We start from the raw sequence: 27,079 nt of genomic DNA, 5'->3' as shown, positions 1-27,079 counted from the left end.
CCCCCCTCCCCTCTCCACCTTCCACTCGCGTGGCGCTCCAGGACATGCGCAGTGGTTTTCTCTCAGCGGCAGAAAATGTTTGTCTAATCGTCAGTAATATAATAGCGCTGCAAAAATAGTAAGAAATCCGATGGCCACAGCTAACTCAACATCGCTTCGCCTTCACAGACGGTGGGGACAACGTCTAACTTTTTTTGTCACTTAGAAAAGTAGCTCAAAGAAGGTAAACTCAGTTAACGTGATGTTAGCAAAGTTAGCTGCAGAGACGCATAAGAATTTGTGATGAAAAAAAGTCACTCACTGCCTGAATTATTGTGCAGAGGTGTTGACTGACTTGTCGCATATATGGGACAACGCTATGTCCAAAAGTCTGCAATATAGTAGGTGACATTCAGAAACAGTCGATTCTTCTCCACGGCTCTTTACTTATTAGATAGGACTGGAGTGTCACTCACGGAGAGCCATTGTTCTATCAGATTACCATACTCTGTCAGAATAGCAAACATGCAGTGAGTACCATGCCTGCGCATGCGCATTAAGAAGTCCGACCGTCAGTGGAGTTGTCAGTTCACCATACACAGCAAGTTATGACGAAAATAAGTCATTAAATTGTTTTCAATGATAACTATATAGATATACATGTGTTGTCATGGTTTCAAAGTGTATTTAAAGCAGGGTCTGGCTGCTGCTGGAGTCAGCTACAACACACACCCGTGTAAAACTCACTTAACCGCTAAGTCAGGATGCTATACAACTGTTAATAACAAAGTGTATGACGATCTACATCATGATTCTATGTTGTTGATTAAATGAAATCTTATGGTAATGATGTGTCTGACAGATGTAGCCAGTGTTCTACCAGATAGCCATACGCTGTCAGAATAGCATACATGCAGTGAGTACCAGCATACGCAACAAGTTATGACGAAAATAAGTCATTAAATTGTTTATAATATGACATTATATGATAACTAGATAGATATACATGCGTTGTCATGGTTTCAAAGTGTATTTAAAGCAGGTCTGGCTGCAGCTGGATGCCATACAACTGTCAATAACCAAGTGTATGATGATCTACGTCATGATTATACGTTGCTGATTAAATAAAATCATATGGTAATGACAGCGTATGAATGTCTGACTGAGCTAAGCGTACGACTATCTGACAACGTATGCTGATCTGACAGAACACCGTGAGTTTGTGTGAAGTGTATGACGATCTGACCTGACAGAACACCCGTTCTTTGTTCTTGTAATGCTCTGTGTACGCTGCATCATTATTTTATTTAATTATGTATGTTGATATTTAAATTAACAAATAACTAAAACACAAGAACGAAAGAGCACACAGAGCATGCACATTGCTCTTTTATTGTTTTTGTTCAAAGTGGCAGCTGTAATGTCTGCCATGATGTCAGACTACCTGGCTTCATGTACTGGGATAGAGAGTGAAAACAGTCACGATGAGCGCCTTCTGTTTGGTTAATTCTTGCTTGTTGCTCCTTGGTCAGCTCAACTATGAACGCTCAACGTTCATAGTTGAGCGTTATTTACCATCAGGGCATTGCCTCAATTGCTATGTTTAATGGTGCAGACAGTGGTGGTTTCTTACATGAGCAATATGGGCAAATGCCCAAGGCGTTATGTTTTTAGGGATGGCACGAGACCATCACACATTGTAGCACAGAAATGGAATATTTAATATTGGTAAAATGTATTAAGTATTTAATATCTAGGTGTTTTCATGGGAATATGGATCTTTCAGATTATTCTGAAAAGCAATTTTGATCATATTTTACATTTTATTGTGTCATGTAGCGCGGGCCGCTGGTCTTGGTCTTGACTCGGTCTCGACTTCCCTCGGTCTTGGTCTTGACTTGGTCTCGGACCCTAAAAGTTTTGGTCTTGTCTCTGTCTCAATACATTCTGGTCTTGGTCTTGTCTTGGTCTCGGGTTAGGTGGTCTTGAACACAACACTGGTGGTTATATAAAATTCAAAAGACTATTGGTCAAATGAGAAGAACAGAAAGAATAAGGAGAGAAGAAATCATTATTTCACGGTTTAGAATCGGACATACTGGACTAAATAGGTCATTATTTCTGATAGGGAAACATCAGACAGGGAAATGTGACTGCGGGAAAGATGAGACAGTGGAACATGTTATTTTGAATTGTAGGAATTATTTGATGCAAAGAAATAAGTTAATTAGAAACCTTGGTAGCATGAAAATGAAATTTGATATTGTGATTTATTACAAAAAGATTCAGGAAGTAGAAGATATGAGGCCTTATTTTATTTTTTACAACACCGTAAGTTGTTTAATAGGATATAGTTTTTTATTTATTTTTTTGTTTGTTTTTTGTCATGTGGTCCAAACTCCTTACCAGATGGTGGCGATAACGCTTACCTAACGTTTCTTGCCAACCGCCAATAAAATTAAACTAGAAGAAGAAGAAGAAGAAGATGGCGCATGGTTTGCTTTGTTGAATTTTCGAGAGTTTGTCTAAACGAGTTTATCAACAAGCATTTGACTGCTGCTGAAGAAACATTCACAGAGTTTTAAGAAATCATCAAGAGGAAGAGACGGATGATCAACGCAGACTGCTGGATTTCTCCCGGAAGCCCAAGATAATCTTATGCCGAATAGGTAGGAAACACCAGCGTTTGGATTCAGGTTAAGGTTTGAATGTATGAAGCTTTCTGCATGAGGATCATTTTAGTAAATGTTCCCCTCCTGTATAAATGTTTTTTTTATATCAGATAAAAGAACGCAAACATCACAACTACGCTGTGAGAATGGCTTATTTATGTAGAGAGAAAATGAAACCAGTTACCTTTCGTGGGGCTCTCCTCCTTTAACTGCTGAGACTTACTTTCGTAAACAGGAGAAATATGAACAATTCAGCGCAAGTTTAGTAAAGCAAGTGTTACACACAATAGGGCTGGTGTCGGTGTAACAGACGCAGATTTTTCCTGTAAACAGAATACAACAGGTTAAAATAACGAGGCAGACACAACTCCGTATTTCTAAAATCCTCCTGTATATGGAGAGCCATTTCAGCCAAAATTAAATAAATAAATGGCTGAAATAAATAAAAAAAATGAGTAAAATAAATCAATAAATGAAGAAAATGAGTGAAATAAATAAAAAATAGGTAATTTATCTATTTTTTATTTATCCCTTTATCCATTTAACCATTTTTCATTAATCTATTTTTCATTTAACCACTTTTCAATCTCCCCTTTTCATTAACCCAATTTTTCATTTATCTATTTTTTAATTTAACCATTTTTCTATGTCCCTGATTAACCCGATTTTCTACTTCTCCGTTTCATTAATCAATTTCTCATATATCCCTTTTTCATTTACCCATTTTCTTTTATCTATTTTTCATTTAACATTTGTTTGAAAAATTTTTAATTTTCCCATTTTCCAATTTCCCTTATTATTTAGTATTTCCTTATTTTCTTATTTATCACATTCTATTTTCCCCGCAAAACTTAGAAAAAGAATAAAAGCAAATGAGGAGAGGCACTTCATCAGGCTACAACTTCCCCAATTGGTTGGTTAGCGTCACACCCTACCCTTACTTCAAGAAACATGGCGACCTACTAACTGGTTATCAATAAGCTGAAGCTCATTAACTTTATTAGAAAATAGTGTTATTACTCCTGACTTTATTTTTCGTGTGGCCGCTCAGACAGAATGTGTTTCGGCTGGCGGCTCTCATGGACTTAGAGCTTCAGCGGCCGCTGAAGTTGGCTTACGATTGAAGGTTCGGGACACCTTCCTAGCTACCAGCTGTGATCCAACTATAAGGAGCAGACTTTTCTGTACATCGTAAGTGAACTGCAATAACCATAGGCATCTCTATGGAGCATCGAGCTGAGAGAATGAGAGTGGCAAGCAGCTGTAATGCGTCACACCAAATGTAAACAAAGGTAAAACAGCGATCGACTCTAAATCACTCCTACCTTTTTAATGTCATTTAATCAACCTGTTGCCGTGGCAACTGCCTGCGCCCCACAAACCCAGCAGAGGGTTGTGGGGCGTTAAAAACACAAAGGATTCAGTCCGTTAAGATATTAGGTTTTCAGGCTTCATATTTATTTCTCAGTTAACAAGCCTCTCCTCTCATGAACACAGCGGTGGCTGATTAGGCAATTTAAACTTCTGCTCATCAGGGTCTTTGAGTCCCTTTTTATTTTTGTAATGGTACCGAAATGCACAAAAAGGCGCAACACCTTGTTTAAGATGTATTGGATCAGAGGACGAGCTGGTCTCAACATCCTGGCGGCGTTCAGTTTGTCACCTACTCCCAAGATAAACTCAAAACCTTCCGCGATCGTAATTGAGCACCCCTATTGATTAAATATGGCTGTAGTTGGAAAACAAACATCAGCGTTAGCTTACCGTGCAACGTCTGGGCAACCAGAGGACTCCTGGACGGACAGCAACGGTGCATGTCTGAAAGATGGCCTCTGATGCTTTCACTCATTTTCTTCATTTATTGATTTATTTTACTCATTTTTTTATTTCACCTATTTATTTAATTTTGGCTGAAATGGCTCTCCATACCTGGAATCTGTTCTGTTTATTAGACATTGTGTCAATCTTATTTTTCTGTCATTCATTTGTCAACAGGCTTGTTTTTATAATGAACAGTTTCTTTTTATCCTTCCATATAATGGCACAACTTATGGAGGCCGACGGGTGCAAATGCGCAGCAGCAGAGAAAACATGCAAACAAAAAAAGAGATGCAAAGAAATTAAATGCAGCAACCAAAAGAAAAGATGCAAAGAAACAGTGCTGAAAACGGAAGTGCTCCAGACCACTAGAGGGAGTCGAACAAAAAACAGCTGTGTCCAAGTTTGGGGTCTGCATCCTTTAAAACGGGTGTTCAAAATTGTAATACAGCTACACTTAACATTACACAAAATGATTTTTTACAATGTTTTTCGGTGAGAATGTTGATGTATAGATCTCAAATATCTGCTCGGTTCATCAATAAATCACTTAATTGCAATATTGCTCCGACGTTTTCGGAGATGTCTGCTCCCGCTGCATTAACAGCCAGCTCCCCTCGCCAGCTGTCAGCTGGCCGGGCGCTCCAGGTTCGGCACACCGAGAGAGAACGCACGTCTCCCGGCAAATCGTTTTAAAAACTCCCGCTAGTTTCCCCCTATGAGTGGAGGTGGAATTTTAAGCCAGGTAATAGCTGTAAAAAATGTTGGTTCACTAAAGTATTTAATTTATTCCTGAGCAAATCGGTTTGACTGATTAAAGCTAAGCCTTCAAACATAATAGTTTTATTTAACAGTAATATCTTACTCCCTGAGATCTAGAGAGTATTTGAAAATAATTTGCTTACATTCCTTGCTAAACATGTTTGAACATTTTAGAATTAAACATATTTCTTTTTTACTATGGAACAGCCTTTATTACAAAAGGTGAATAATAATACAGGAATAAAGAGTAAAAAACTAACTTCTAGTCCGTTCTTTTTCCTTCGGCACTCTGTGCTTCACGTTGTCACGGTTGCTAAGCAACATAACGCCGAGATGGAGGCTAGGCAGCTAGCCGGAGACTACAGCTTCTCTCTTCTGGTCGTCCATATTTGTGGCCTTCAAAGGACCCGTCTTCCGTAGACCGGCCGTTTCTCACATAGACATAATAAAAGGACAGACGCCTAATGGACCGTTCTCGTCTTATCAATACATATTTATATAAATATAAATAAATAAATAATGATTAATACTGAATAATATTAAGCTATACATGTTTAGCGTACACGCATGCTGCACGCGCATATATATTTTTCATGTTTTCTAGCCGACGAGTTCTAGCTTAAGAATGATTGGGTCCAAAATCCAATGCGAGATTCATCCGTGCTGTGCAGTGAATCTGTCTCTCCTTAAAGACATTTCTCTCTTCTTCCTCACATCGTGTCTTTAAACCTTCAAAACAAAAACGGGAGATTTGGGAGGTATCTTACTTTCACAGAGTGAACTAAATAATAGCCATTTGTGTAAACTTTGCTGGTGAACATGTAATATTATGATTTTTATAAGATTATATTGTTTCATTTCTATCATAGGCTCTTGCATCAGATATCTAAGTCAGTATTCGAAAATAACTGAAACTTTTTTTAAATAATCTCGTTTAGCTTTCAGAGCGGGGACTGAACACCAAGCACTATAGCACTATACCAGCTAGCATTAGCTGATATTTCGCCGGTGGACATAAATACAGTAAATATTATAATCACAAAATATACACAATATTATGTCCATCTTACTTGCGAAACGTTGTCTGTCGAGCCCTCACGTCCATAGTCCGTCGATCTGATCAACAATATCCCGCGGTGCTGAGGCATCTTCTGTTGTTTTGGTCGAACAAAGCAGGAGGGTCTTTTGTTTGCGTCTCTTTTTTGTTTGCTGTATTTTATTTCCTTTTTGTTTGCTGCATTTTATTTGCTTTTTGTTTGCGTCATCTCTCCTTGTTTACTGTATTTCATTTGTTTGCGTCTCTTTTTTGTTTGCATGTTTTCTGTTGCTGCGCATTTGCACCTGTAAGTCACCGTAGCAACTACATCTATACTTCTGCAACATTCTCACATAAATAAACAGATCACAGGTAATATATTCATAATATATATTCATAATATATATAATATATTCATAACTGATAAAGTAAATTAAACGACGTGTACATAAAACCTCAGCTAACTAGGATCGCGGTCGCTCTTTTTCTTCCCGGTGCCCGTTAGCTCAGTTGCTATGACAACGGTTAAAACACTAAAGCACTCTATAAAACTACGTTAATATTACTAAATAAATTTTTCTAAATGTTATGTTATGAAAGCAAAACTATTACCGATCCTACTAACCTATAAACAGGATAGACCAACAGGTTATAGTAACGAGGCAGACACCACTTTGTACTTCCTCAAATCCTCCAGGAATCTGTTCTGAAGCCGGTTGTCAGTTATATAGATTCTGGAGCAATTAGGAGAGCACACTGCCTCCTACTGGTATCTCTCTGCTACTGCAATAAAGTTAATTACCATAGGTGCCAAATCTCGAAATTAGAAATATACAGGTGCTGGTCATAAAATTAGAATATTGTGATAAAGTTCATTATTTTCCATAATGTCATGATAAAAATTAAATTGTCATATATTTTAGATTCATTGCACACCAACTGAAATATTTCAGGTCTTTTATTGTTTTAATTTTGATGATTTTGGCAAACAGCTCATGAAAACCCAAACTCCCTGTCTCAAAAAATTAGAATATTATGAAAAGGTTCTCTGAACGAGCAATAAAAATAATCATCTGAATCAACAAAGTAACTCTAAACACTTGAAAAAGATTCCTGAGGCCTTTAAAAACTCCCAGCCTGGTTCATTACTCAAAACCGCAATCATGGGTCAGACTGCTGACCTGACTGCTGTCCAGAAGGCCATCACTGACATCCTCAAGCAAGAGGGTGAGAAACAGAAAGAAATTTCTGAACGAATCGGCTGTTTGCAGAGTGTTATATCAAGGCACCTCAGTGGGAAGTCAGTAGGAAGGAAAAAGTGTGGCAGAAAACGCTACACAACGAGAAGAGGTGACCGGACCCTGAGGAAGATTGTGGAGAAGGGCCGATTCCAGACCAAATTAAATTTTCATCTCCATAAAACTTTTCAGCAGATGGAAGCATGAAGTGCTCCAAAATCTTCTGATAGCTGCTGCATTGATTCTGCCCTTGATAAAACCCAGTGGACCAACACCAGCAGCTGACATGGCACCCAGACCATCACTGACTGTGGGTACTTGACACTGGACTTCTGGCATTTTGGCATTTCCTTCTCCCCAGTCTTCCTCCAGAGTCTGGCACTTTGATTTCCGAATGACATGCAAAGTTTGCTTTCATCCGAAAAAAGTACTTTGGACCACTGAACAACAGTGGTCCAAAGTGCTGCTTCTCTGTAGCCCAGGTCAGGCGCTTCTGCCGCTGTTTCTGGTTCAAAAGTGGCTTGAACTTTGACCTGGGGAATGCGGCACCTGTAGCCCATTTCCTGCACACGCCTGTGCACAGTGGCTCTGGATGTTTCTACTCCAGACTCAGTCCACTGCTTCCCCCAAGGTCTGGAATCGGCCCTTCTCCACAATCTTCCTCAGGGTCCGGTCACCTCTTCTCGTTGTGCAGCGTTTTCTGCCACACTTTTTCCTTCCTACTGACTTCCCACTGAGGTGCCTTGATATAACACTCTGCAAACAGCCGATTCGTTCAGAAATTTCTTTCTGTTTCTCACCCTCTTGCTTGAGGATGTCAGTGATGGCCTTCTGGACAGCAGTCAGGTCAGCAGTCTGACCCATGATTGCGGTTTTGAGTAATGAACCAGGCTGGGAGTTTTTAAAGGCCTCAGGAATCTTTTTCAGGTGTTTAGAGTTACTTTGTTGATTCAGATGATTATTTTTATTGCTTGTTCAGAGAACCTTTTCATAATATTCTAATTTTTTGAGACAGGGATTTTGGACTTTCATGAGCTGTTTGCCAAAATCATCAAAATTAAAACAATAAAAGACCTGAAATATTTCAGTTGGTGTGCAATGAATCTAAAATATATGACAATTTAATTTTTATCATGACATTATGGAAAATAATGAACTTTATCACAATATTCTAATTTTATGACCAGCACCTGTACTTCTCCGTTTCATTAATCAATTTCTCATATATCCCTTTTTCATTTACCCATTTTCTTTTATCTATTTTTCATTTAACATTTGTTTGAAAAAATTTTAATTTTCTCATTTTCCAATTTCCCTTATTCATTTAGTATTTCCTTATTTTCTTATTTATCACATTCTATTTTCCCCGCAAAACTTAGAAAAAGAATAAAAGCAAATGAGGAGAGGCACTTCATCAGGCTACAACTTCCCCAATTGGTTGGTTAGCGTCACATCCTACCCTTACTTCAAGAAAGATGGCGACCTACTAACTGGTTATCAATAAGCTGAAGCTCATTAACTTCATTAGAAAATAGTGTTATTACTCCTGACTTTATTTTTCGTGTGGCCGCTCAGACAGAATGTGTTTCAGCTGGCGGCTCTCATGGACTTAGAGCTTCAGTGGCCGCTGAAGTTGGCTTACGATTGAAGGTTCGGGACACCTTCCTAGCTACCAGCTGTGATCCAACTATAAGGAGCAGACTTTTCTGTACATCGTAAGTGAACTGCAATAACCATAGGCACCTCTATGGAGCATCGAGCTGAGAGAATGAGAGTGGCAAGCAGCTGTAATGCGTCACACCAAATGTAAACAAAGGTAAAACAGCGATCGACTCTAAATCACTCCTACCTTTTTAATGTCATTTAATGAACCTGTTGCCGTGGCAACTGCCTGCGCCACACAAACCCACCAGAGATTAGTTAAAAACACAAAGGATTCAGTCCGTTAAGATATTAGGTTTTCAGGCTTCATATTTATTTCTCAGTTAACAAGCCTCTCCTCTCATGAACACAGCGGTGGCTGATTAGGCAATTTAAACTTCTGCTCATCAGGGTCTTTGAGTCCCTTTTTATTTTTGTAATGGTACCGAAATGCACAAAAAGGCGCAACACCTTGTTTAAGATGTATTGGATCAGAGGACAAGCTGGTCTCAACATCCTGGCGGCGTTCAGTTTGTCACCTACCCCCGAGATAAAGTCAAAACCTTCCGCTATCGTAATTGAGCACCCCTATTGATTAAATATGACTGTAGTTGGAAAACAAACATCAGCGTTAGCTTACCGTGCAACGTCTGGGCAACCAGAGGACTCCTGGACGGACAGCAACGGTGCATGTCTGAAAGATGGCCTCTGATGCTTTCACTCATTTTCTTCATTTATTGATTTATTTTACTCATTTTTTTTATTTCACCTATTTATTTAATTTTGGCTGAAATGGCTCTCCATACCTGGAATCTGTTCTGTTTATTAGGCATTGTGTCAATCTTATTTTTCTGTCATTCATTTGTCAACAGGCTTGTTTTTATAATGAACAGTTTCTTTTTATCCTTCCATATAATGGCACAACTTATGGAGGCCGACGGGTGCAAATGCGCAGCAGCAGAGAAAACATGCAAACAAAAAAAGAGATGCAAGGAAATTAAATGCAGCAACCAAAAGAAAAGATGCAAAGAAACAGTGCTGAAAACGGAAGTGCTCCAGACCACTAGAGGGAGTTTTATGGAGATGAAAATTTAATTTGGTCTGGAATCGGCCCTTCTCCACAATCTTCCTCAGGGTCCGGTCACCTCTTCTCGTTGTGCAGCGTTTTCTGCCACACTTTTTCCTTCCTACTGACTTCCCACTGAGGTGCCTTGATATAACACTCTGCAAACAGCCGATTCGTTCAGAAATTTCTTTCTGTTTCTCACCCTCTTGCTTGAGGATGTCAGTGATGGCCTTCTGGACAGCAGTCAGGTCAGCAGTCTGACCCATGATTGCGGTTTTGAGTAATGAACCAGGCTGGGAGTTTTTAAAGGCCTCAGGAATCTTTTTCAGGTGTTTAGAGTTACTTTGTTGATTCAGATGATTATTTTTATTGCTCGTTCAGAGAACCTTTTCATAATATTCTAATTTTTTGAGACGGGGATTTTGGGTTTTCATGAGCTGTTTGCCAAAATCATCCAAATTAAAACAATAAAAGACCTGAAATATTTCAGTTGGTGTGCAATGAATCTAAAATATATGACAATTTAACTTTTATCATGACATTATGGAAAATAATGAACTTTATCACAATATTCTAATTTTATGACCAGCACCTGTACATAAAAAACATGAATTAATTAAATCTTAAAATAGAAAAATAAACTAATAATAATAATAGAAACCATTACTTTTTGTGTATTTCACACTTGCAACATAAAATAATATCAGTGGTGTTAGTAGCTATATAATATTTAATCATTTATAATGAATTGTAGTGGCGACTGTCAAACCAAATATCCCATAAAAGCCCAATCAACAAACCACTGCTGCACTGAGGGGATACTTTGTACGCAGGTAAAAGAAGTTTAATGTCCAAGAAACTTGAAGCGATCTTGGACGTAACTTCCCGAAGGACTGGTGTGGACATGTCCAACTGAATATGTGTACTCTGTCTGAATGTCTGCACTCTTGAATTTTCAGATGTTTATTTGGTGATTTCTGTCTTAAATGATGAAAGTCTGTTATTTACTTCAGTAACGTTAACAGTTCCTCTTTTTTTCTCTTTTCCTCTTCAGATTGCCTGCAACATAACGTGTATGAGAACAAGATGTATAACCAGGAGAGGAAATCCACTCTGGACCAGGACGAGTTAGAACCTCTGCAAGTGAAACAAGAAAAAGAAGAGCCAGAAGATCAACAGATAAAAGAAGAGCAGCTGGATCTAGAATATCAACAAATAAAAGTGGAAGAGAAAGAAGATTACTCCAGTCAGGGTGAAGAACAGCTTGAATTAAAACAGGAGACTGACACCTGCATGGTGGTTCCTGTTTATGAACACACAAACCAAACTGAATCAGAACCAAACAAGAAGCAAGTCATCTTCCAGGAAGCTGCTGAAGCTGAGAAGCAAAATCAGAAAAGAAGAAAACCTTTCTCCTGTGTGACGTGTAAAAAGAGTTTTGCTTGCAAATATTCTCTTGATGTTCATATGAGGATTCACACTGGTGAAAAGCCGTTTTCATGTGTGACCTGTGGGAAAAGTTTTAGTCGAAAAATTGGCTTATCTTGGCACATATTGATTCACACAGGTGAAAAGCCATTTTCATGTGTCAACTGTGGAAAAAGTTTTAGTCGAAAAATTGTTTTAACTCGGCACATGATGATTCACACTGGTGAAAAGCCGTTTTCATGTGGGACCTGTGGAAAAAGTTTTAGTCGAAAACAGAATTTAACTCAGCACATGATGATTCACACAGGTGAAAAGCCGTTTTCATGTGGCAACTGTGGAAAAAGTTTTAGTCGAAAACAGAATTTAACTCAGCACATGATGATTCACACTGGTGAAAAGCCGTTTTCATGTGTGAACTGTGGAAAAAGTTTTGTTCAAAAACTTAGTTTAACTCTGCACATGATGATTCACACTGGTGAAAAGCCGTTTTCATGTGTGAACTGTGGAAAAAGTTTTATTCAAAAATGGGAGTTAACTCAGCACATGAGGATTCACACAGGTGAAAAGCCGTTTTCATGTGGGAACTGTGGAAAAAGGTTTAGTCACAAACTTAGTTTAACTCAACACATGAGGATTCACACAGGTGAAAAGCAGTTTTCATGTGGGAACTGTGGAAAAAATTTTAGTCAAAAGGGGAATTTAACTAGGCACATGATGATTCACACTGGTGAAAAGCCGTTTTCATGTGTGAACTGTGGAAAAAGTTTTATTCAGAAACTTAGTTTAACTCGGCACATGATGATTCACACAGGTGAAAAGCCGTTTTCATGTAGGAACTGCGGAAAAAGTTTTATTCAAAAAAGGAAGTTAACTAGGCACATGATGATTCACACAGGTGAAAAGCCGTTTTTATGTGGGAACTGTGGAAAAAGTTTTAGTTACAAACAAAGTTTAACTCAGCACATGATGATTCACACTGGTGAAAAGCCGTTTTCATGTGTGACTTGTGGAAAAAGTTTTAGTCACAAACGAAGTTTAACTCAGCACATGAGGCGTCACACAGGTGAAAAGCCATTTTCATGTGGGACCTGTGGAAAAAGTTTTATTCAAAAACGGCATTTAACTCAGCACATGATGATTCACACAGGTGAAAAGCCGTTTTCATGTGGGACCTGTGGAAAAAGTTTTAGTCACAAACTTAGTTTAACTCAGCACATGATGATTCACACAGGTGAAAAGCCATTTACATGTGTGACCTGTGGAAAAAGTTTTATTCAAAAACGGCATTTAACTCGACACATGATGATTCACACAGGTGAAAAGCCGTAGAACAATTTTCCATAGATGTCCTATGTAGACGTCCATATAAATGACAGTTTGATGAAAACTGGAGGGCTTCTTGTCTATAATGTTTCATTTTTTAATTTGTTTAAATGTGATCATTTGGATCTTGACATTTGCATACTTAGAGATGTAAAATATGAACTTGCAGGATTGATTTGTATTAATCTGTATAGAGAGAATGAGTGGGGTGAATGAGATTTATTTTAATACATTTTAAATCCAAAATAAGATGTGCTGTTGTGTACTATTCGCAGATTTTCATTCATTGTTTTGCAATCTGAAATTTACAGTATTAAAAATATCTTTGATAGGTTTGTCTTTACAGCAAAACTAGACTGAAACTGATGCTGTTGTTTGAAATTATATTAACCAGTCTATATAAAAGCTTTTCAAATAAATTGGCATGCCCTTTTGCTTAGAAAATGCAATATACAATATAAACATATTTTCCTTCATTGATTGTTCTTGATTGTACAAAGTACGTGTGATTGTCTGCAATAATTTGCTGTGTCGCTTGTCTTAGTTGTATAATTTTTCTATTTTACGCTGTCTCTGTTTTCTATTAAAGATCATTATCTTTGTTTAAAGTTAAAACTAATTTAATCTATAAACATATAGATATGCATTTTATTAAGTCCTTACAAAGTCACTTATCACTTGCATATCCTTTGACGTAAGCCAATACAAGTGAATGGACCGATCTTCACAAAGTGCCGTTCTACAAAGTATTTTAAGTTAATATTTGACACATTCTCTCACATGCTAATATATTTGGTTATCAAATAAATGACTAAACAGAGTTTCTGGCTTTTAATATGATTATTTAGTTGTTTTGGGTGATTTCTGAATAAAGAGCAAAATGTTTTTATGTGATAGAAATTATTCTGATAGTTTTTATATTGACACTGATGAACAGACACACACTTTTACAGCATTTTATTCAGGAATATATTGACATGACTATATAATTTAATGTGCTTTTAACATTTCAAGATGACAAGAAAAAAAAAGTCCTTTTATTTTTTGACATTTTATTATAACAATAAACTTTGATAAATCAGACTGTCAGAGATTAGCTACATATTTTTCTTACTATTTTCCGGCAAAAATATTACAGTATAAAAGTTAACTTTGCTATGGACAGCAGAGTGGAAATAAATTCTAACAGTTAATTATTTTTATTTCATTACATTAGCTGTCTTAATACATTAGTACTTCATATTGAGATATTTCTCCTAAAAATACACAAAACGTGAAAGAATAAAAGTGTCCAATAAAACAAATTAATGTATTTTACACTGGGAATACTGGCCACAGGCAGGGCTTCAGTCTGCTGGTCAAACTGGGAGAACTCCAGTGGTTTCTGAGACGTCCTGGTTCACAGGTTAAAGCCAAGGATAAAAGAGAAATGATCCAAAAGTGAAATAGAAAATACACATCTGATTCCTTCAGAAACAACATACATTTTCAGCATGTATTTTCAGCACTCATAGCGTCTTTATAGCTAAATAGCGACATGGTGAAGCTGAGCTGTGAAACAGACTGAGGAACAGCAGCTCCAGCTCTGATCCTGACTGACCTTTCCTCACAAAATCCCCTGATCTCTCTTCAGCCGATGAGTCCAAAATCCGATGCGAGATTCATCCGTGCTGCAGTGAATCCGTCTCTCTTTATAGATATCTCCCTCTTCTTCCTCACATGACAGAGTGAAAGAATATAAATAATAGTCTTTACCACCTGTGTAAACTTTGCCGGTGAATGTTTTAACACCAGTGCTGTGGTACTTGAAGTTGGGATTGGTCTTGAGACCGGTCTTAAGACCATGTTTTGATGGTCTCATCTCGGACTCGACCGCATTTGGTCTCGGTCTTGTCTCGGTCTCGGGCTCTGAGGACTCGGCATTTTATTTCAAGACCAGTCGAGACCGCAACTGTGAAAATATCACTAAATGTACAGCATACTGTCCAATTTATTTGTTAACATCATTGTTTTCAGTGGATGCAAAAAGCACCGATTAAAATCCAAGCAATAACGTGTTTCTTTTACCCCGCTCCCCCTCCCCACCTTCCACTCGTGCGGCGCTCCAGGACATGCGCAGTGGTTTTCTCTCAGCGGCAGAAAATGTTTGTCTAATCGTCAGTAATATAATAGCGCTGCAAAAATAGTAAGAAATCCGATGGCCACAGCTAACTCAACATCGCTTCGCCTTCACAGACGGTGGGGACAACGTCTACATTTTTTTGTCACTTAGAAAAGTAGCTCAAAGAAGGTAAACTCCGTTAACATGATGTTAGCAAAGTTAGCTGCAGAGACGCATAAGAATTTGTGATGAAAAAAAGTCACTCACTGCCTGAATTATTGTGCGGAGGTGTTGACTGACTTGTCGCATATATGGGATAACGCTATGTCCAAAAGTCTGCAATATAGTGAGGTTACATTCAGAAACAGTCGATTCTTCTCCACAGTTCTTTACTTATTAGATAGGACTGGAGTGTCACTCACGGAGAGCCGGTGTTCTATCAGATTACCATACGCTGTCAGAATAGCATACGTGCAGTGAGTACCATGCCTGCGCATGCGCATTAAGAAGTCCGACCATCAGAGGAGTTGTCAGTTCACCATACACAGCAAGTTATGACGAAAATAAGTCATTAAATTGTTTTCAATGATAACTATATAGATATACATGTGTTGTCATGGTTTCAAAGTGTATTTAAAGCAAGGTCTGGCTGCAGCTGGAGTCAGCTACAACACACGCCCGTGTAAGACTCACTTAACCGCTAAGTCAGGATGCCATACAACTGTTAATAACAAAGTGTATGACGATCTACATCATGATTCTATGTTGTTGATTAAATTAAATCTTATGGTAATGACGTGTCTGACAGATGTAGCCAGTGTTCTATCAGATAGCCATACGCTGTCAGAATAGCATACATGCAGTGAGTACCATGCCAGCGCATGTGCATTAAGAAGTCCGACGGTCAGTGGAGTTGTCAGTTCAGCATACGCAACAAGTTATGACGAAAATAAGTCATTAAATTGTTTATAATATGACATAATATGATAACTAGATAGATATACATGCGTTGTCGTGGTTTCAAAGTGTATTTAAAGCAGGTCTGGCTGCAGCTGGATGCCATACAGCTGTTAATAACCAAGTGTATGATGATCTATGTCATGATTCTATGTTGCTGATTAAATAAAATCATATGGTAATGACAGCGAATGCATGTCTGAGCTAAGCGTACGACTATCTGACAACGTATGCTGATCTGACAGAACACCGTGAGTTTGTGTTAAGTGTATGACGATCTGACCTGACAGAACACCCGTTCTTTGTTCTTGTAATGCTCTGTGTACGCTGCATCATTATTTTATTTAATTATGTATGTTGATATTTAAATTAACAAATAACTAAAACACAAGAACGAAAGAGCACGCAGAGCATGCACATTGCTCTTTGATTGTTTTTGTTCAAAGTGGCAGCTGTAATGTCTGCCATGGTGTCAGACTACCTGGCTTCATGTACTGGGATAGAGAGTGAAAACAGTCACGATGAGCGCCTTCTGGTTGGTTAATTCTTGCTTGTTGCTCCTTGGTCAGCTCAACTATGAACGCTCAACGTTCATAGTTGAGCGTTATTTACCGTCAGGGCATTGCCTCAATTGCTATGTTTAATGGTGCAGACAGTGGTGGTTTCTTACATGAGCAATATGGGCAAATGCCCAAGACGTTATGTTTTTAGGGATGGCACGAGACCATCACACATTGTAGCACAGAAATGGAATATTTAATATTGGTAAAATGTATTAAGTATTTAATATCTAGGTGTTTTCATGGGAATATGGATCTTTCAGATTATTTTGAAAAGCAATTTTGATCATATTTTACATTTTATTGTGTCATGTAGCGCGGGCCGCTGGTCTTGGTCTTGACTCGGTCTCGACTTCCCTCGGTCTTGGTCTTGACTTGGTCTCGGACCCTAAAAGTCTTGGTCTTGTCTCGGTCTCGATACACTCTGGTCTTGGTCTTGTCTTGGTCTCGGGTTAGGTGGTCTTGAACACAACACTGGTGGTTATATAAAATTCAAAAGACTATTGGTCAAATGAGAAGAACAGAAAGAATAAGGAGAGAAGAGATCATTATTTCACGGTTTAGAATCGGACATACTGGAGTAAATAGGTCATTATTTCTGATAGGGAAACATCAGACAGGGAAATCTGACTGCGGAAATGATGAGACAGTGGAACATGTTATTTTGAATTGTAGGAATTATTTTATGCAAAGAAATAAGTTAATTAGAAACCTTGGTAGCATGAAAATGAAATTTGATATTGTGATTTATTACAAAAAGATTCAGGAAGTAGAGGATATGAGGCCTTATTTTATTTTTTAAAACACCGTAAGTCATGGGCGTAGGTTTGGGTAGGGACGGTAGGGACATGTCCCGACCAATATTCACGGGATATGAAAAAGTCCCGACCAATTTTTGCCATATTGGCTCAAAGAACGTGGATCTACGATCTTTGATTAGCAGCAACAGGCGGTGCGCGGAACGGAAGCTTCTTAGTTTGACATTTATTATGAGCCTCCGAGACCGTGTCGGAACGGTGCTGTCGGGGGGGTGGGGGGAGGGGGAGTCAGTTGAATCGTCGGACGTTCTTTGATTAGCTGCAAAAGGCGGCGGCTAGCTGGACACACGCGTCTCCTTCTGAGTCTCCGAGACCATGTCGCCACCAAAAAAGAAAAGGACAGACATTAGAAGTTATTTCGCTACGTCGGCTGTAAGTACAGTGAGTGGACCCATAAGTTAGATATCTATCACGCAACGCATTTGTTGTAAAGTCCGGTGTTCAGTAAGGTCAGCACTGAATGTGAGTGACAACAAACATTGCAATAATACAGAGAATTTTATTCATGTTTATTTTTTTTGTTAGTGCAATATATTATTTTATTTTATTATTGATTTCTTCTTATCTGCAATTGTGTTTGCTGTATCCAGAGGATATTTCTTTTGATCTTACTTGTAACGTTTGCTGAATTTTGTAAAGGAAAAAGTAAAGTGTTCTTGAACTGATCTGCTGAGTATGACTGTATCTGGTTGTATACACAAGATGTATGATATGGTTATGGTTGGGGGGAAGGGTTATTAAGCCAATGTGGTTTCCCCCCCCTTCTCAAAAATGTTCGGTGCTCTTGGGCATTTCACTGTGCTGCCGGGGGGGGGGGGGGTGTCAAGGTCCCCACCAAAACTTAGACCGAACCTACGCCCTTGCCGTAAGTTGTTTAATAGGATATAGTTTTTTATTTATTTTTTTGTCATGTGGTCCAAACTCCTTACCAGATGGTGGCGATAATGCTTACCTAACGTTTCTTGCCAACCGCCAAAAAAATTCAACTAGAAGAAGAAGAAGAAGAAGAAGATGGCGCATGGTTTGCTTTGTTGAATTTTCGAGAGTTTGTCTAAACGAGTTTATCAACAAGCATTTGACTGCTGCTGAAGAAACATTCACAGAGTTTTAAGAAATCATCAAGAGGAAGAGACGGATGATCAACGCAGACTGCTGGATTTCTCCCGGAAGCCCAAGATAATCTTATGCCGAATAGGTAGGAAACACCAGCGTTTGGATTCAGGTTAAGGTTTGAATGTATGAAGCTTTCTGCATGAGGATCATTTTAGTAAATGTTCCCCTCCTGTATAAATGTTTTTTTATATCAGATAAAAGAACGCAAACATCACAACTACGCTGTGAGAATGGCTTATTTATGTAGAGAGAAAATGAAACCAGTTACCTTTCGTGGGGCTCTCCTCCTTTAACTGCTGAGACTTACTTTCGTAAACAGGAGAAATATGAACAATTCAGCGCAAGGCTAGTAAAGCAAGTGTTACACACAATAGGGCTGGTGTCGGTGTAACAGACGCAGATTTTTCCTGTAAACAGAATACAACAGGTTAAAATAACGAGGGAGACACAACTCCGTATTTCTAAAATCCTCCTGAATATGGAGAGCCATTTCAGCCAAAATTAAATAAATAAATAAATGGGTGAAATAAATAAAAAAAATGAGTAAAATAAATCAATAAATGAAGAAAATGAGTGAAATAAATAAAAAATGGTTAATTTAGCTTTTTCATTAACCCAATTTTTTAATTTATCCATTTTTTATTTATCCCTTTATCCATTTAACCATTTTTCATTAATCTATTTTTCATTTAACCACTTTTCAATTTCCCCTTTTCATTAACCCAATTTTTTTCATTTATTTATTTTTCAGATTATCAATTTCTCTATTCCCCTTTTTCATTTACCCATTTTCTTTCATCTGTTTTTCATTTAACATTTCTTTGAAAAATTTTTAATTTTCCCATTTTCCAATTTCCCTTAATCATGTAGTATTTCCTTATTTTCTTATTTATCACATTCTATTTTCCCTGCAAAACTTAGAAAAAGAATAAAAGCAAATGAGGAGAGGCACTTCATCAGGCTACAACTTCCCCAATTGGTTGGTTAGCGTCACACCCTACCCTTACTTCAAGAAAGATGGTGACCTACTAACTGGTTATCAATAAGCTGAAGCTCATTAACTTCATTAGAAAATAGTGTTATTACTCCTGACTTTATTTTTCGTGTGGCCGCTCAGACAGAACGTGTTTGAGCTGGCGGCTCTCATGGACTTAGAGCTTCAGCGGCCGCTGAAGTTGGCTTACGATTGAAGGTTCGGGACACCTTCCTATTTACCAGCTGTGATCCAACTATAAGGAGCAGACTTTTCTGTACATCGTAAGTGAACTGCAATAACCATAGGCACCTCTATGGAGCATCGAGCTGAGAGAATGAGAGTGGCAAGCAGCTGTAATGCGTCACACCAAATGTAAACAAAGGTAAAACAGCGATCGACTCTAAATCACTCCTACCTTTTTAATGTCATTTAATCAACCTGTTGCCGTGGCAACTGCCTGTGCCACACAAACCCAGCAGAGATTAGTTAAAAACACAAAGGATTCAGTCCGTTAAGATATTAGGTTTTCAGGCTTCATATTTATTTCTCAGTTAACAAGCCTCTCCTCTCATGAACACAGCGGTGGCTGATTAGGCAATTTAAACTTCTGCTCATCAGGGTCTTTGAGTCCCTTTTTATTTTTGTAATGGTACCGAAATGCACAAAAAGGCGCAACACCTTGTTTAAGATGTATTGGATCAGAGGACGAGCTGGTCTCAACATCCTGGCGGCGTTCAGTTTGTCACCTACCCCCGAGATAAAGTCAAAACCTTCCGCTATCGTAATTGAGCACCCCTATTGATTAAATATGACTGTAGTTGGAAAACAAACATCAGCGTTAGCTTACCGTGCAACGTCTGGGCAACCAGAGGACTCCTGGACGGACAGCAACGGTGCATGTCTGAAAGATGGCCTCTGATGCTTTCACTCATTTTCTTCATTTATTGATTTATTTTACTCATTTTTTTATTTCACCTATTTATTTAATTTTGGCTGAAATGGCTCTCCATACCTGGAATCTGTTCTGTTTATTAGACATTGTGTCAATCTTATTTTTCTGTCATTCATTTGTCAACAGGCTTGTTTTTATAATGAACAGTTTCTTTTTATCTTTCCATATAATGGCACAACTTATGGTGGCCGACGGGTGCAAATGCGCAGCAGCAGAGAAAACATGCAAACAAAAAAAGAGATTTTTCGGTGAGAATGTTGATGTATAGATCTCAAATATCTGCTCGGTTCATCAATAAATCACTTAATTGCAATATTGCTCCGACGTTTTCGGAGATGTCTGCTCCCGCTGCATTAACAGCCAGCTCCCCTCGCCAGCTGTCAGCTGGCCGGGCGCTCCAGGTTCGGCACACCGAGAGAGAACGCACGTCTCCCGGCAAATCATTTTAAAAACTCCCGCTAGTTTCCCCCTATGAGTAGAGGTGGAATTTTAAGCCAGGTAATAGCTGTAAAAAATGTTGGTTCACTAAAGTATTTAATTTATTCCTGAGCAAATCGGTTTGACTGATTAAAGCTAAGCCTTCAAACATAATAGTTTTATTTAACTGTAATATCTTACAGCTCCCTGAGATCTAGAAAGTATTTGAAAATAATTTGCTTACATTCCTTGTTTGAACATTTTAGAATCAAACAGATTTCTTTTTTACTATGGAACAGCCTTTATTACAAAAGGTGAATAATAATACAGGAATAAAGAGTAAAAAACTAACTTCTAGTCCGTTCTTTTTCCTTCGGCACTCTGTGCTTCACGTTGTCTCGGTTGCTAAGCAACATAACGCCGAGATGGAGGCTAGGCAGCTAGCCGGAGGCTACAGCTTCTCTCTTCTGGTCGTCCATATTTATGGCCTTCAAAGGACCCGTCTTCCGTAGACCGGCCGTTTCTCACATAGACATAATAAAAGGACAGACGCCTAATGGACCGTTCTCGTCTTATCAATACATATTTATATAAATATAAATAATGATTAATACTGAATAATATTAAGCTATACATGTTTAGCGTACACGCATGCTGCACGCGCATATATATTTTTCATGTTTTCTAGCCGACGAGTTCTAGCTTAAGAGTGATTGGGTCCAAAATCCAATGCGAGATTCATCCGTGCTGTGCAGTGAATCTGTCTCTCCTTAAAGACATTTCTCTCTTCTTCCTCACATCGTGTCTTTAAACCTTCAAAACAAAAACGGGAGATTTGGGAGGTATCTTACTTTCACAGAGTGAACTAAATAATAGCCATTTGTGTAAACTTTGCTGGTGAACATGTAATATTATGATTTTTATAAGATTATATTGTTTCATTTCTATCATAGGCTCTTGCATCAGATATCTAAGTCAGTATTCGAAAATAACTGAAACTTTTTTAAAATAATCTCGTTTAGCTTTCAGAGCGGGGACTGAACACCAAGCACTATAGCACTATACCAGCTAGCATTAGCTGATATTTCACCGGTGGACATAAATACAGTAAATATTATAATCACAAAATATACACAATATTATGTCCATCTTACTTGCGAAACGTTGTCTGTCGAGCCCTCACGTCCATAGTCCGTCGATCTGATCAACAATATCCCGCGGTGCTGAGGCATCTTCTGTTGTTTTGGTCGAACAAAGCAGGAGGGTCTTTTGTTTGCGTCTCTTTTTTGTTTGCTGTATTTTATTTCCTTTTTGTTTGCTGTATTTTATTTGCTTTTTGTTTGCGTCATCTCTTCTTGTTTACTGTAGATCATTTGTTTGCGTCTCTTTTTTGTTTGCATGTTTTCTGTTGCTGCGCATTTGCACCTGTAAGTCACCGTAGCAACTACATCTATGCTTCTGCAACATTCTCACAGAAATAAACAGATGACAGGTAATATATTCATAATATATATTCATGATATATATATAATATATTCATAACTGATAAAGTAAATTAAACGACATGTACATAAAACCTCAGCCAACTAGGATCACAGTCGCTCTTTTTCTTCCCGGTGCCCGTTAGCTCAGTTGCTATGACAACGGTTAACAAAACACTAAAACACTCTATAAAAGTATGTTAATACTAAATAAATTCTTCTAAAGGTTATGTTATGAAAGTAAAACTATTACCGATCCTACTAACCTATAAACAGGATAGACCAACAGGATATAGTAACGAGGCAGACACCACTTTGTACTTCCTCAAATCCTCCTGGAATCTATTCTGAAGCCGGTTGTCAGTTATATAGATTCTGGAGCAATTAGGAGAGCACACTGCCTCCTACTGGTAGCTCTCTGCTACTGCAATAAAGTTAATTACCATAGGTGCCAAATCTCGAAATTAGAAATATACATAAAAAACATGAATTAATTAAATCTCAAAATAGAAAAAGAAACTAATACTAATAATAGAAACCATTACTTTTTGTCTATGCTACACGAGCAACATAAAATAATATCAGTGGTGTTAGTAGCTGTAATATTTAATAATTTATAATGAATTGTAGTGGCGACTGTCAAACCAAATATCCCATAAAAGCCCAATCAACAAACCACTGCTGCACTGAGGGGATACTTTGTACACAGGTAAAGAAGTTTAATGTCCAAGAAACTTTAAGCGATCTTGGACGTAACTTCCCGAAGGACTGGTGTGGACATGTCCAACTGAATATGTGTACTCTGTCTGAATGTCTGCACTCTTGAATTTTCAGATGTGTTTATTTGGTGATTTCTGTCTTAAATGATGAAAGTCTGTTATTTACTTCAGAAACGTTAACAATTCCTCTTTTTTTCTGTTTTCTTCTCCAGATTGCCTGCAACATAAAGTTTATGAGAACGAGATGTATAACCAGAGGAAATCCACTCTGGACCAGGACGAGTTTGAACCTCTGCAGGTGAAACAGGAAAAAGAAGAGCCAGAAGATCAACAGATAAAAGAAGAGCAGCTGGATCTAGAATATCAACAAATAAAAGTGGAAGAGAAAGAAGATTACTCCAGTCAGGGTGAAGAACAGCTTGAATTAAAACAGGAGACTGACACCTGCATGGTGGTTCCTGTTTATGAACAAACAAACCAAACTGAATCAGAACCACACAAGAAGCAAGTCATCTTCCAGGAAGCTGCTGAAGCTGAGAAGCAAAATCAGAAAAGAAGAAAACCTTTCTCCTGTGTGACGTGTAAAAAGAGTTTTGCTTGCAAATATTCTCTTGATGTTCATATGAGGATTCACACTGGTGAAAAGCCATTTTCATGTGTGACCTGTGGAAAAAGTTTTAGTCGAAAAATTGGCTTATCTCGGCACATATTGATTCACACAGGTGAAAAGCCGTTTTCATGTGTCAACTGTGGAAAAAGTTTTAGTCGAGAACAGAATTTAACTCAGCACATGATGATTCACACAGGTGAAAAGCCGTTTTCATGTAGGAACTGTGGAAAAAGTTTTAGTCGAAAAATTGTTTTAACTCGGCACATGATGATTCACACAGGTGAAAAGCCATTTTCATGTGTGACCTGTGGAAAAAGTTTTGTTCAAAAACTTAGTTTAACTCTGCACATGATGATTCACACTGGTGAAAAGCCATTTTCATGTGGGAACTGTGGAAAAAGTTTTATTCAAAAATGGGAGTTAACTCAGCACATGAGGATTCACACAGGTGAAAAGCCGTTTTCATGTGGGAACTGTGGAAAAAGTTTTAGTCACAAACTTAGTTTAACTCAACACATGAGGATTCACACAGGTGAAAAGCCGTTTTCATGTGGGAACTGTGGAAAAAGTTTTAGTCAAAAGGGGAATTTAACTAAGCACATGAGGAGTCACACAGGTGAAAAGCCGTTTTCATGTGTGATCTGTGGAAAAAGTTTTATTCAGAAACTTAGTTTAACTCGGCACATGATGATTCACACAGGTGAAAAGCCGTTTTCATGTAGGAACTGCGGAAAAAGTTTTATTCAAAAAAGGAAGTTAACTAGGCACATGATGATTCACACAGGTGAAAAGCCGTTTTTATGTGGGAACTGTGGAAAAAGTTTTAGTTACAAACAAAGTTTAACTCAGCACATGATGATTCACACTGGTGAAAAGCCGTTTTCATGTGTGACTTGTGGAAAAAGTTTTAGTCACAAACGAAGTTTAACTCAGCACATGAGGCGTCACACAGGTGAAAAGCCGTTTTCATGTGGGACCTGTGGAAAAAGTTTTAGTCACAAACTTAGATTAACTCGGCACATGATGATTCACACAGGTGAAAAGCCGTTTTCATGTGTGACCTGTGGAAAAAGTTTTAGTCAAAAAGGGAATTTAACTCAGCACATGAGGCGGCACACAGGTGAAAAGCCGTAGAACAATTTTCCATAGATGTCCTATGTAGACGTCCATATAAAAGACAGTTAGATGAAAACTGGAGGGCTTCATGTCCATAAAGTGGGAAAATTGTTTAATTTTTACATTTGTTTAAATGCAATCATTTGGATCTTGACATTTGCATGCTTAGAGATGTAAAATATGAACTTGCAGGATTGATTTGTATTATTCTGTATAGAGAGAATGAGTGGGGTGATTGAGATTTATTTTAATACCTTTTTAATCCAAAATAAGATGTGCTGTTGTGTACTATTTGTAGATTTTTATTGTTTTGTGATCTGAAATTTACAGTTTTAAAAATATCTTTGATAGGTTTGTCTTTACAGCAAAACTAGACTGAAACTGATGTTATTTGTTTCAAATTATATTAACCAGTCTATATAAAAGCTTTTCAAATAAATTGGCATGCCCTTTTGCTTAGAAAATGCAATATACAATATAAACATATTTTCCTTCATTGATTTTTCTTGATTGTACAAAGTACGTGTGATTATTGTCTCCAATAATTTGCTGTGTCGCTTGTCTTAGTTTTATAATTTTTCTATTTTATGCTGTCTCTGTTTTCTATTAAAGATCACTATCTTTGTTTAAAGTTTAAACTAATTTAATCTATAAACATATAAATATGCATTTTATTAAGTCCTTACAAAGTCACTTATCACTTGCATATCCTTTGACTTAAGCTAATACAAGTGAATGGACCGATCTTCACAAAGTGCCGTTCTACAAAGTATTTTAAGTTAATATTTGACACATTCTCTCACATGCTAATATATTTGGTTATCAAATAAATGACTACACAGAGTTTCTGACTTTTAATATGATTATTTAGTTTTGGGTGATTTCTGAATAAAGAGCAAAATGTTTTTATGTGATAGAAATTATTCTGATAGTTTTTATATTGACACTGATGAACAGACACACACTTTTACAGCATTTTATTCAGAAATATATTGACTCCATAATTTAATGTGCATTTAACATTTCAAGATGACAAGAAAAAAAAATTATTTCCTTTTATTTTTTGACGTTTTTGTAACAAATTTGATAAATCAGACATTGTCAGACATTAGCTACATATTTTTCTTTTTTCCTGCAAAAATATTACAGTATAAAAGTTAACTTTGCTATGGACAGCAGAGTGGAAATAAATTCTAACAGTTAATTATTTTTATTTCATTACATTAGCTGTCTTAATACATTAGTACTTCATATTGAGATATTTCTCTGAAAAATACACAAAACGTGAAAGAATAAAAGTGTGCAATAAAACAAATTAATGTATTTTACACTGGGAATACTGGCCACAGGCAGGGCTTCAGTCTGCTGGTCAAACTGGGAGAACTCCAGTGGCTTCTGAGACGTCCTGGTTCACAGGCTAAAGCCAAGGATAAAAGAGAAATGATCCAAAAGTGAAATAGAAAATACACATCTGATTCCTTCAGAAACAACATACATTTTCAGCATGTATTTTCAGCACTCATAGCGTCTTTATAGCTAAATAGCGACATGGTGAAGGTGAGCTGTGAAACAAAGACTGAGGAACAGCAGCTCAGCTCTATAAAACTCATTTAAATTGAACTATATGTTTTAATCTATCCCATGTTTCCCAACATTTTTCGTGTTCAGATGGGATCAATAGATTCTCGTTCAATCAAAAAGAAACTTATTGCTGATGTCATGAAAGGTCTTCAAGACCACATGTGGCAGCATTGATGGATATGCTCAGCAGATAGCGTGAAAGGTTAACTAAATGTTGAACCTGGAGACTTTAGCAAAGATCACATCAGCTCCTGTTTGTTAGACTGAAATACCAAAGATAATTTAAAAGATAATCTCATTCGTACATGATTACAAATGACAACGCTTATAGTTATCCCTTAAGATAACTACTTTGTTTTTTTCAAAGTAAGGTTTTATTTCAAACTCGAATGTAACAAAAGATTTTAACAAATTTAAAATATACAAAATAAAATCTTGGCTCTATTCAAGTTTCTACATAAAAAATTGCTCTCCTCTTTAGTGACCTTAAGGGAAAAATAAAACTATAATTAAATCAAAAATAATTTGATAAAAGGTTTATTCAGAAGATCATTTTGGGACATTCATGTTCCAAAATGATCATGAATGTTAACAAACACAGATGTTTACCAAATTAGTGTCAGTTCAGCAGTCAAGGAAATAAGAACAAGAACATGTTTATTTAATGCTTACCAAAGTTGCAAAAACATTTACAAATGTTTACGGTAAATTTAAG

The 27,079-nt window shown here is 37.5% G+C and overlaps 2 protein-coding genes across 5 annotated transcripts; both read left to right on the top strand.

The window, feature by feature from the left end:
* The first annotated feature begins 1,949 nt into the window (after positions 1-1,949).
* On the top strand, positions 1,950-13,784 carry LOC148161182 (uncharacterized). Of its 4 annotated transcripts, none has more exons than XM_088005626.1 (2): positions 1,950-2,675; positions 11,267-13,784. In XM_088005626.1, the coding sequence occupies exon 2, from the start codon at positions 11,299-11,301 to the stop codon at positions 12,967-12,969; it is 1,671 nt and encodes a 556-aa protein (XP_087861752.1). In that variant the 5' UTR covers positions 1,950-2,675; positions 11,267-11,298; the 3' UTR covers positions 12,970-13,784. The 4 variants fall into 4 exon arrangements, with proteins under 4 accessions (XP_087861752.1, XP_087861762.1, XP_087861758.1 ...); XM_088005636.1 differs by having other exon boundaries at positions 1,950-2,681; XM_088005632.1 differs by having other exon boundaries at positions 1,950-2,689.
* Positions 13,785-18,291: 4,507 nt separating this feature from the next.
* On the top strand, positions 18,292-25,624 carry LOC148161181 (uncharacterized). The gene is made up of 2 exons (XM_088005645.1): positions 18,292-18,594; positions 23,270-25,624. Exon 2 carries the CDS (start codon positions 23,302-23,304, stop codon positions 24,799-24,801), a length of 1,500 nt encoding a protein of 499 aa, XP_087861771.1. The 5' UTR covers positions 18,292-18,594; positions 23,270-23,301; the 3' UTR covers positions 24,802-25,624.
* The last annotated feature ends 1,455 nt before the right edge of the window (positions 25,625-27,079 follow it).

The sequence above is a fragment of the Poecilia mexicana genome, unplaced genomic scaffold (assembly GCF_051168715.1).
Source record: "Poecilia mexicana isolate PSO_F unplaced genomic scaffold, ASM5116871v1 scaffold_1, whole genome shotgun sequence".
Taxonomy (NCBI): domain Eukaryota; kingdom Metazoa; phylum Chordata; class Actinopteri; order Cyprinodontiformes; family Poeciliidae; genus Poecilia; species Poecilia mexicana.
The sequence above is the reverse complement of the archived record's forward strand: the minus strand, read 5'-3'. Positions and strand labels throughout refer to the sequence as shown.

What these genes read in the sequence shown, in the direction of transcription:
- LOC148161182 (XM_088005626.1), top strand. Translation starts at nt 11,299, where the DNA reads ATGTATAACCAGGAGAGGAAATCCACTCTGGACCAGGACGAGTTAGAA.
- LOC148161181 (XM_088005645.1), top strand. Translation starts at nt 23,302, where the DNA reads ATGTATAACCAGAGGAAATCCACTCTGGACCAGGACGAGTTTGAACCT.